Source organism: Trichechus manatus, unplaced genomic scaffold, assembly GCF_000243295.1.
Source record: "Trichechus manatus latirostris isolate Lorelei unplaced genomic scaffold, TriManLat1.0 scaffold00130, whole genome shotgun sequence".
Classification (NCBI taxonomy): Eukaryota; Metazoa; Chordata; class Mammalia; order Sirenia; family Trichechidae; genus Trichechus; species Trichechus manatus.
Window position 1 is genome coordinate 687,450 of NW_004444066.1, and position 10,846 is coordinate 698,295.

The 10,846-nt window shown below is 52.1% G+C and overlaps 1 protein-coding gene across 3 annotated transcripts; it reads left to right on the forward strand.

Annotated features, from left to right (window-relative positions):
- Positions 1–1,440: 1,440 nt before the first annotated feature.
- CD74 (CD74 molecule) lies at positions 1,441–10,846 on the forward strand. Of its 3 annotated transcripts, XM_023739144.1 has the most exons (8): positions 1,441–1,721; positions 5,733–5,905; positions 6,087–6,166; positions 6,727–6,789; positions 7,514–7,609; positions 7,937–8,024; positions 9,852–9,914; positions 10,204–10,846. In XM_023739144.1, the coding sequence occupies exons 1-8, from the start codon at positions 1,645–1,647 to the stop codon at positions 10,212–10,214; spliced, it is 651 nt and encodes a 216-aa protein (XP_023594912.1). In that variant the 5' UTR covers positions 1,441–1,644; the 3' UTR covers positions 10,215–10,846. The 3 variants fall into 3 exon arrangements, with proteins under 3 accessions (XP_023594912.1, XP_023594913.1, XP_023594914.1); XM_023739145.1 differs by lacking the exon at positions 9,852–9,914 and having other exon boundaries at positions 1,442–1,721; XM_023739146.1 differs by lacking the exons at positions 9,852–9,914; positions 10,204–10,846 and adding an exon at positions 9,115–9,822 and having other exon boundaries at positions 1,630–1,721.

Below are 10,846 nucleotides of genomic sequence, written 5' to 3' on the forward strand. Positions count from 1 at the left end.
TTCGCTAAAATGTGATCTCAGTGGGTAGGCTCGGTTTTAGGTTTAAAGAGTGTCTCACTGCGATGGTCTCAGGAGTCCTCTGTTCTCTACTGTTGCAGTTTGTCTGGCTTTAAAAAAAAAATTATTGTGCTTTAGGTGAAAATTTACAGCACAGATTAGTTTCTCATTCAAAAACTTACACACAAATTGTTTTTTGACATTGGTTGCAATCCCCATAATGTGTCAGCCCTCTCTCCCTTTCCATTTACATCCCGGGTTCCCCATGTCCATTTGTCCAGTTTTTCTGTCCTTTCCTGCTTTCTCATCTTTGCTTTTGGGCAAGTGTTGCCCATTTGGTCTTGTATACTTGATTGAACTAAGAAGCACATTCCTCACATGTGTTATTGTTTGTTTTATAGGCCTGTCTAATCTTTGGCTGAAAGGTAGACTTCGGGAGTGGCTTCAGTTCTGAGTTAGCAGGGTGTCCAGGGGCCCTAGTCTCAGGGGTCCCTCCGTCTCTGTCAGACCACTAAATCTGGTTTTTTTTTTGTAGCTTTTTTTTTCTTTTAAATAAGAATTTGAGTTCTGCTCCATATTTTTCTCCCATTCTATCCAGGGCCAACTATTGTGACCCTGAGCAGAACATTAACCTTGACTCTTGAAATCCAAAACTTACTGAATCTGAGAACCGCAGAACCTTTAAATTAAAAAAAAAAAAAATTATGAATGGTAGTTTAAAAACAAACAGAAGACAAAGATTAGTAAAACAAATGTGGTATACAAGCCAAGGAGATTAAGAAACAAAACCTTGCCAACACAGATAAATCTCCCTAGGCACCCTCCCCCTGTCCCTTCCACACGCCCCCCTTGCAGAGGCCCCCACGCTTCTGAATTCAAACCACACAATTTAGTGTCCCTACCTGTAATGCACATAATGAAATAAAACCCTCCTCAAAAGGTTGCTGTGAACATCATGTGAAAACATCATGCCAAACGATTAGCAGCACAGTGCCTGGCACAAAGGAGGCCTTAGTAAGTGATGGTTATTACTGTAAGTGGCGATTGGTAGTACCCTGCCTTAGAACCATGACCTCTTAGGTTCATGAAAGTTCCAGTTCAAAGGGAGCAGAGGGAACACTGAATCCAGCCTTCCTCCTGCATTTTTGAGACCACACAACTGAGGCCAGAGAAGAAGTGACTTGCTAAGGTCACAGATTGGTGAGCAGCCTCTCATCTATGGGTGAAAGGGGGAGACAAACAAAAGTATTTTCTGCTTCGGAGTGATTTCCTGTCTAGAGAATGGACATTTGCCTGTTTCTTCAACCATCCAAAGAGCCCTGTGAATTTAGAGGTCTGCCTAGAAACAAATGATGAGGGCCCTGGGAGCCAATGGAAAGGCGTTGGCCCTTCTACCTGCCTGAGGAGCCCCGCTGTCCCCATCCTGCCCCTGCCCAAGCGGGGTATTTCCAGCTTTGTGGCTTTCACTTCCACTTCTCCCAGGTGGGCGGAGTGGCCTCCTGTGGACGAATCAGATTTCTCCTCAGCACCAGCTTCAAGAGGTGAGCCGGGGGTTGTGGGTCTCAGACACGCAGGCTGAGGAAGTGACAGCAGCAGCAGCAGCAGCAGCAGAACAAGAACCCCGAGGGAAGACCAGAGGCCAGGGCCATGGAAGACCAGCGCGACCTCATCTCCAACCATGAGCAGCTGCCCATCCTGGGCCAGCGCCCCCAAGGCCCAGAGAGGTAAGTGTGAGCACAGGAGAGAGCACACAAGTCCCCGACTGCACAGGTGTGCGGTTGTCCCGAAGGAGCCCTGGACTGGGAGTACAGGAGGGGCAGATTCAGGCTCTGCCTCTAACACAGACTTTCTGCAAGTCTCTGGCTGGCTCTAGGCCTCAGTTTCTTATTCTGTAAAATGAGGGGTTTGGAACCTTCTTTGCGGCCTGGACCTCCCTTCTGAAAGTCAGAAGAGAGCCCTGGACTCCCTCCCTAGAGAAAAGCAATTTCACACCATGTCGCAGAGGATGCCAGGGACTTTGCAGACCACCCCCCCCCATTCCCTTGCCCCCTCCCCCGCCAAAGCTGGGTCATGAACCCTAGGTTAGAAACTTTGGACCAGATTTTGAAAGTGTTGTGACTCCTGGATGGATAAACAGTTTCTCAAAGAGCATGGCAGAAGCCGCTCATTACAGAGAAGTTTTCTCTTGATTACCTTGTATGGTATACATGTTTGTACGAAGGGAACTATAGTTGCAGGCGTCTGTAGTATAGATGGAGACGCCTGTAATCACAGGAGGGATTGAGAGATGTTGGGAGGGGGTCTACAAAGGAGGGAGGAGCTCTGGCTAAATTTCTGGAAGGGGCCCAGGGTTAATGTGGACTGTGCCCCTCTCCTCTGCAGCAAGAGGCCAACACAGCTATCCTCAGGCCCCCTCTCCCAGCCCCAAGATGGCTTCACCCGTGTGCTTCCCTGAAAAGGGGGGAGGGGGAGACAGAGTGTAGCGACCCCAACCCTCCACCCCCTCTAATCTCTAAAAAGTTATTTGCGATCTATGGGGACACCCAGCCAAATGTGATGTCAGCTGTTGCCAGGTAGAAAGGGGTTTGGAAGAGACGCTCAGAGATGTCACAAGGAACTGGGTTCTGGGGGACCATGTAACCAGATATAGACAGTTAGAGCAGCGGCCTCTGAAAATCCTGGGGAATCCCACGGCTAGGAGTCCAGGTTCTGCTACTGTCATGCGTGACCTTGGATAAATCACTGCTTCCCTCTGGGTCTCAGTTATAATAATAATAATGATCATGATGATAGCCATACTAATAGTTGCTGTTCATTGTGTATCTGATACATGCTAAGTCCTCAGTCACGGTTAGTGACTTTATTATAAAGTGACTTTATTATTATAATGATTAGTTCTGTGTTGACACATAACTCAAGGCTAAACACAACCCTGATCCTCACAGTAACCTGATGATAGGAACCCTAGGAATATTTATGATTTTCATTTTCCCCATTTTTACAGAAGAGGAAATTGAAACTTATTAGTAAGTGACTTACCTAAGTTATCACAGCTACTGAGTGTCAGAGACAGAGTTTGAACCCAGGACACACTGAGCTCGTTTTACCATCTGAGCTCTCGCTAAACAGCTCGCTTCTCGAGGCATGATTTGCAGAGAGGGGAGGTAGGACACCTGAGCTCAGGCCATCCAGGCAGTTGCAGACCCAGGGTGGGCTCGGTGTTGAGAAACAATGTCTCCTTGCCAAATTCTTGTCTGATTTTCACATTAGTTCAGTTACTGCTTCTAAAAACCAGCCTGACCCTGTGTGCTCAAGGGGCCATTCCAGACTTGAGCCTGTTTGGAACCTTCTGTGAGCACTTCTGCCTGGCAACGTTTGCATCACGATTCTTGCTGGTTCTGATTGGCTCTTGACTTTGACTAATTGTTTTCTTTATTCAAGAAGGAGGCAGTGACACGGAGGAAATAAAGGGAGGGGGTGACAAGGCTTGGCACTCTTCCAGGGCCAGGGGACAGGCATTCAAGATGCATAAAGAGGAAGTAAGCCAGATGTTAAAAGTTAGCTGTTAACCCTGAGAGTAGTAATAGTGTTATTTATGAAGTGCTAAGTATGTGCTAGGTACAGAGCCACGAGCTTTACCCTCATTATTGTATTTAAAATAAAACCCTGTGAATAAGTCCTCTTACCTCAGTGAGGTTAAGAGACTTGTCCATGGTCTCACAGCTGAGGAAATGGCAGAAGCAGGTTTCCAATGCAGGGTATGTGGTCTCATCTTCAATAGGATCTCTAAATTCTTCACATCGATGTCGAGTCGCTCCCTACTCATAGCGACCCTATAGGACAGAGCAGAACTACCCCTTATAGAGTTTCCAAGGAGTGGCTGGTGGATTTGAACTGCCGACCTGTGGTTAGCAGCTGTGGCTCTTAACCACTGCACCAGCAGGGCTCTGAGAAGTGGGCTAGTGGGTTCTAACTGCCGACCTTTTGTTTAGCAGCTGAGCACTTAACCAATGCGCCACCAGGACTCCTTCTAAATTCTGAGGCTTTATGAGAAGCCGAGCTCCAGAGAGGGGCAGGGACTTCCCCAAGTTCACAGTCAGGGGTAGCGCTGGGACTAGAACTAGGTGTGGGGTTACAGAAGGGATGAGCACGTAGAAGCAATGCGGCTGGGAGCCAGCGAGAATGAAGACCTGGGTGGACTTTTCACCACCTTTAGAGGCCAGGCAAGCCCTGTTCCTTTGGCATGCCAAGAAGTGGAACTTATTTTTCTCTCCCGTCCGGTTCTCTCCCTTCCCCACACAGGGGTTCTGCTTCTCTCCCTTTTCAGAATAACTCTCCTTTGTGCTGGGCCTTGGGCCAGACATCATGGAGGTCTGGGCAGCCAATGAGAATGAGCTATGCCTGTGACGTCATGAGTTGCTAGGCAGAAGGGTCTCTTGGAGTATCTTAAACTATCTTTGCTAGTTGGGAGTCCCTGGTGGCTCAAATAATTAACATGCTTGGCTACTAACTGAAAGGTTGGAGGTTCAGGTCCACCCACCAGCGCCTTGGAAGAAAGGCCTGACGATCTACTTCTGAAAAACCAACCATTGAAAATTCTGTGGAGCATAGTTCTCCTCTGACACACATAGGGTCACTATGAGTTGGAATCGACTCGACAGCAACTGGTTTACTGGTTTTTATCCTTGCTAACTCGACAGCAATGGATTTTTGTTTTGTTTTGGTCTTTTTAGTTGCTGTATGAGTTGGAATCCACTCAATAGCAATGGGTTTAGTTGCTGGAATAAGCAGGGTGCCGTCTCATCCTGACAGTTTCCAGTGGGACCCTAGTAGCCTCACCTCTGGAATGGGTCAGTGCAGGAACTCTCAGGGACCTGAGGCAGGATCCGTACACCCCCCCACCTGTAACACCCAGCGCATGCACCCCAAAACACATCCAAGGCCCACCGCTGCAAGGGCTGCCTAGGTCTGGCCAGTCCAGAGAACAAGAGACATCCACCCAGGTCACACAGGCTCAGGGACCTATTCTCTTGTTGAAATTCCCCCTGGGTGGATATGACCATGGGATACTTCTGTGGTCACAGTTAGATCTTGCTTCAAAGAAGAAAACCACGCAAACCTAGAATTGCTGAGATGAGAGGTCCCCATGTGATAGATGAGGGAAGTGAGACCCAAAGACTGGCAGGGACTCTTGCAGAGAGGGGCCTGGTACTTGTCCACCCTCTCATCCACTCCTAAAATGTCATAGCCCCACTTCTCTTTTTCACGTGGGCCACTTCTCTGCTGTCCCACCTCACTTCTTCCCCTTTTCTCTTTAACTCTAATTTTACTGCAGGGCAGGGGGATGACAGCCCCCTTCCCCTTGAGGGCAGCCTTAGGTCACCTGGAGAGATCCTCCACCTCAATCCTTCATTGCAGAGGTGGGACACCAAGGTGGGACAGAGAAGGTGAGCGACTTGTCAGGGTCAGACAGTGCCGCTTGGCTCTTCGCACTCAGTCAAGGCCAAGGGCAGCTCCGGGAGGACTTCAGGGAAGCACTGGTTGGGAGTAGAGGCCTAGGGAATGTCTTCAAGCTGCATCTCCCCAGCCAGTTTACCATTTGTGTTCAGAGTGTGCATTTAGGGGGCTTCGGAAGCTGATGGCGATGAAGGAATATTTCTTCACTCCCAGCCATCCCTGGACACAGCCGCCTCACTGGCCTCTGTTCTGACCCTGTTCTTCCTCTTCCCCAACAGCAAATGCAGCCGTGGGGCCCTCTACACTGGCTTCTCTGTCCTGGTGGCTCTGCTCCTGGCAGGCCAGGCCACCACCGCCTACTTCCTGTACCAGCAGCAGGGCCGGCTGGACAAGCTGACGTTTACCACCCAGGGTCTGCAGCTGGAGAGCCTGCGCATGAAGCTTCCCAAGCGTGGGTGCCCACCTCCACCCTGCCCCCCTCCTCCCTCACCTCTGAGACATCCGTTCCCTCTCCCTCTGGTCGGGAATTCCAGCCCCTCCGCACTTCGGTTTGAGGTGTTAGTCCTGGGCTCTGATTCCCCCCCTCCCTGGGCACTGGGACCACACTCATGCCACTCGCCCTGTCCCCACAGCGGCCATGCCTGTGAACAAGATGCGGATGGCTACCCCCATGCTGATGCGGGCACTGCCCATGGAAGGCCTGTCCCAGGGGGTAAGGACAACCCTGGGCAGAGGAAGGGAAATGTTTCCCAGCCTGGGTGGAGCGGAAGGCAGCTGACCCATGAAAAGCGTAGGGTGGGAGGGGGTCCTGACTGATGGGGAGGAGCAGGGCCCCCCTCAGGAAGAAGAGGGCTCTCCGGGGTTGGGGAGGAAAGAGCTTCTTGAGACCATTCCTGGGGAGGAAGGCATAGCCCTCTACAGCTTACAAAGTGCTTCTCATTTCCCGTGGTATCTTACAGTCCCCTCACATTCTCAAACCACTTGATGCTGTATATCAATAATGTTTCTGTTCACAAAACTGTTTGCTGTTGACAAAGCCCTGGGCAGGAAAGTTTATGCCAATTTGACCAGTGAGGACATTGAGGCAGGGAAGCTAAAGTGACTTGTTTAGGAGCTCACGTTTGGAGATGGCAGAGATGGGCCTATTGAGCACCTGGGACTCCAGACTTCTACACAAACCATAGCTGCTGACTCCCACTCCAGGTCACTGGGGCCCTCAGTATCCTCCTCTGGGGGCCAGTGCTGGTAACCCTCTGTTCCTTCCTTCCACAGCCCATGCGGAATGCCACCAAGTACGGCAACATGCCCCAGGACCACGTCATGCATATGCTCCTGGTAAGTGGGGCCATTCAGGTGTCCTTGCCTGCTGGTAGAAGACCCTGGCATGGCCGTGCTCCAAGGGCCTGCACCATGCCTGGCTCACAGCAGACATACACACATACTCGCCAGATTGTCGAAGGAACACAGGCGTGGCCCTTAAATGTTCTGTGTAGTCCAGCCTCCCTCCATTTTTGAGTTGGAGAAACGGTGGCCCAAAGCCCTGATGTGACTTGCTCAGATACTCCTTTTCTCCTTCCCAACTTTTGCTGTACGTCTGCTCTGTGCCGGCCACTGTTTAAGGCTCTGGGTACACAGTGGGGAGTAACTGGATTCAGCCGCTGATTCCATGGGGATCTCAGGCTAACGTGGGAGACAATGATTGGGGAAGTGCAGGGGACCCAATCTAGCTCGAGGTGGTTAAGGAAGTCTTCCTGGAGGAGGTGACACTTGAAAGATGATAGGAGTCTACAGGTAGTAGAAGACCGGAGGTGGGGGATGAGTATTGGCAGACCTGGGCCTGCAACCCAGGTCTCCCAATATCCAGCTCTGGGATCTTGTACAACTAGACTGTCCTTATCCTCTCTCCCATCCTCCCATCACGGCTTCAGTCAAATGTCCAGGCTTGGTGCAGCTTGGGTCCATCCCTTAGAATAGAAGACCAGGGGAACATGGGCTGCATATTTCACCTTGCCTGCCAGGGAGCTCTTTTTAACCTTCCTTCCTGCCCTGCTACCTACAGAGGACTGACCCCTTGAAAGTGTACCCGCAGCTGAAGGGCAGCTTCCCAGAGAACCTGAAGCACCTTAAGGACACCATGGACGGCCTGGACTGGAAGGTCAGCAGCTTTCCCTGTGCTAGACCTTCTTCCCTGGAGGTCTCTGGCAGGGCTGAGAAGAGATGAGCTGAGGGGTGGGCTAGGGAGGTCATTCTCAGGAAGCTGGAGGAGGCTTACCACCACTTACAAAGGCCTGAACACTGTAAAATACTCGGAGTTGAGGGACCACTTGACAAAGCCCTGGGGCCTTTAAGGGGGAACCAGGCTGTGGCTGGACTCCTGGGTGTCCCTGTCCCCAAGGGTAAAACTAGGCAGGGCGGGGCTTAGAGACACCTAGTGCGCCTCACACTCCTTCCCCCCACTCCTGCCTCCCTTTGTCCCCATTAGGTCTTCGAGAACTGGATGCATCAGTGGCTCTTGTTTGAAATGAGCAAGAACTCCATGGAGGAGAAGCCCACTGAGGCTCCAACAAAAGGTACAGTGAGAGAGTGCTTTGGGGTGCCAGGGCCCTGGGGGCTCCCTCAGGCTCTCCTGGAGCTGCCCAGTTTTGCGCCTTGAGCACTCTCTGATCTGAGGACCACAGGGACCCCCAGCTTCTCTTGATTCTCACTTCCTGTCTCTCCTGTCTGTTTCTTCTGACTGGGCTGCCCCCTAGGCTTCATCTTGCCTGTGGGTCTGTTGTTTCACACTATGAGGGCCCTAGGTAGAGGCCTCCCTTCAGGAAGTGACCTCCACTGTGGAGGATGGCACTGTGCAAGGGGGCTTGGAGCAAACAAATCAAAACACACCAAGAATCATCATAAGGGCCTTTGCTGCCCTGTTCTCCAAAATTTCCAGTGAGGGGGCAGGAGGGGCTTACAATCCCCGCTCTTCAGAGGGGACCTCCCCCGGGTTGCAGCCAGTGAGTGCCGCACAAGGGGGCCTTGCAGTTTCAGGATATTTTAAATTTAAACCAGGATATTTTAGCTGTAAAGCCTTGAAGAGGGCCGCATCATCATCTGGTGCTGTCTCTAATTGGCTGTGCACATTTGGGCAAGTGTCTTTCCTCTGCGCTTGTTTCCTGCCGTGCATGGTCACTGCCGGACCCTACTCTGAGCCTCAGATTTCTCCATCATACATTCATAGATCTTTAAATCTAGAAAGCACCTTAGATGCCACCTCAGCCAACTTCTATCTCCCTGACGCTTGAATCTCCTCTACAACATCCCTAACAAATGGTAACCCCATTTCTACTTGAATACAGGAAGCTCAGACTTACCAAAGGGCCCATTGCTATTCTCTAGAAACCAGAATTACAGGTGCTATTCCAAACCTTAATAGGCACTGAGAGAGTCTCAGGAGAAACTGGAAAGTTCTCGGATGAATTAGCCACAGTTATTCACATCCTCTTTGATCTGGGACCTTATTGGTCCAGGCATCAGTTTTCACATCTGTGCAATGGGTAGAGTGAGTGCAGCCACTTGGGCAGAAGGCATACAGCAATGGTGTATCGGTGTCTGGCAGCGCTGAGAGCCCAGCCCAGAGCCCACTCACCCACTGTGTCTTCACCATGCCTGTCTCTTCAGCACTGACCAAGTGCCAGGAAGAGGTCAGCCGCATCCCTGCCATCCACCCGGGCATGTTCAGGCCCAAGTGCGACGAGAACGGCAACTATATGCCGCTCCAGTGCTATGGGAGCATCGGCTACTGCTGGTGCGTCTTCCCCAACGGCACCGAGGTCCCCCACACCAGGAGCCGCGGGCACCACAACTGCAGTGGTAAGCGGTGGCCACCGTGCCAGGGAGTGTCATAGGACCAGGAAGGCTGGTGCAGTTGAGGGGCAAGAGGTCCTCCTGGAGTACCTGGGGCCAGGACCTCAGGATGACAGCTCTTGGGGGCAGCCTCTCAGTCATGCGTCTACCCCTTCATTCACCCACTCGTCTGTCCCTCCATCTATTATTTCTCTCCTCATACCCACACTCATTCATTCATTTGTTCGTTTCTTTCTTCCTTTCCCTCCACTTACCAGTCCTTCCTTTCTTCTGATATTTCAAGCCATCCATTCACTATCCATTTATGCATCCAGGAAACCTGCATTTTCTCATTTCATCACTCTCCTGCCTGGGTTTTGCTCCCAAGCCTGCAGGCATGCCCCCTCACTGATGCTCACAGCCATGCAGCAAGCAGCCGTCCCCGCAGCTCCTGCTTTCCCAGGCGCTAGGCAGTGGCTAGTCTGGGGACTGCCTACAGGCACCTCACTGACGGGTGGGGAAAGGTAACGGCGGGGCTACAAACAACAAATGCATTTGCTGCTCCTTTGCAGAGCCACTGGAATTGGAGGACCTGACCTCCGGGCTGGGCCTGACCAAGCAGGGTGTGGGTGAAGGTAAGGGCCCCATAGAGGAGGTCTGTCCTATCCCCAGCAACTCAACCCTGGCCAGGCCTGCTCCCTTGTGGGTGGGTGCCCAGCATGCATGACCCTGGGTCATGCCCAGCATCCCTGGGACGTCACTTCACAGATGGACAGGATTGGCTCTGTGTAGGGGTATGAGTACTTGTACCAGAGCAGGGGGCAGTAAATGGTGGAGATTCCTCAGCTGCTCTGAGGCCCCAGGATGCTGGGAAGGGCAGGTGCCACAGGTGACCTAACCTCAATCTTCTGCTTCTCTCCGTAGTCTTCATTTAAGCACAGCAGAGGCAGCTTCTGACACCAGCCATCCCTACATGGCCACAGCTTTCTTGCTCCCCCCGCACCCCCCGGTCTGAGCCCCCCTCCCCCTTCCCTTGTGTCCCTTTCCGTCTCTGGCCCTGCACCTCATCCCATCAGAGACCTGGCACCTGGCTCTCCATCATCCTTGGACACGACAATCGTCAGAACAGCACAGACCATCGACGCAGGAGGGCGCTTGGCAGCCATGCTGCCCAATCCCCACCCACCAACTGGCCTAGGCCTGAGGTGGGCCAAAAGCTAGGCTGACCCCTTTCTTGACACCACAGCAGCCTCAACATGGGACTCCAAGATCCAGGCCTGCAGTGAAGGGAAACGCGCAGGGAGAGAGGACTACCCCACCCCCAGCCTTGGGCACCTTTGCCATCCTCCTCTCCTACCTGACCTCTAGTCTCGGCTTCTCTAGCCTATTTGCCTGGGGACGAGCCACTCTCTTCCCTTTCCCCAGCACCACTCACCCAGGAAGCCAGCCTTTCCACCCACAACCCCTCCTCACTCTCTGCCAACTCCACTGCCCTGTGTTCAGCGCACACCAAGCTTGTCCTCAGCCTCGGCCTGGCTCATGTAAGAATAAAAGGTAGTGAGTAGTG

Excerpts from the sequence above, each read along its gene's own strand:
- CD74 (XM_023739146.1), top strand. The coding sequence starts at position 1,645 with ATGGAAGACCAGCGCGACCTCATCTCCAACCATGAGCAGCTGCCCATC. Across the intron at positions 6,790-7,513 it reads ACGTCATGCATATGCTCCTG|AGGACTGACCCCTTGAAAGT; the intron begins GTAAGTGGGGCC and ends TGCTACCTACAG. Across the intron at positions 7,610-7,936 it reads TGGACGGCCTGGACTGGAAG|GTCTTCGAGAACTGGATGCA; the intron begins GTCAGCAGCTTT and ends TGTCCCCATTAG.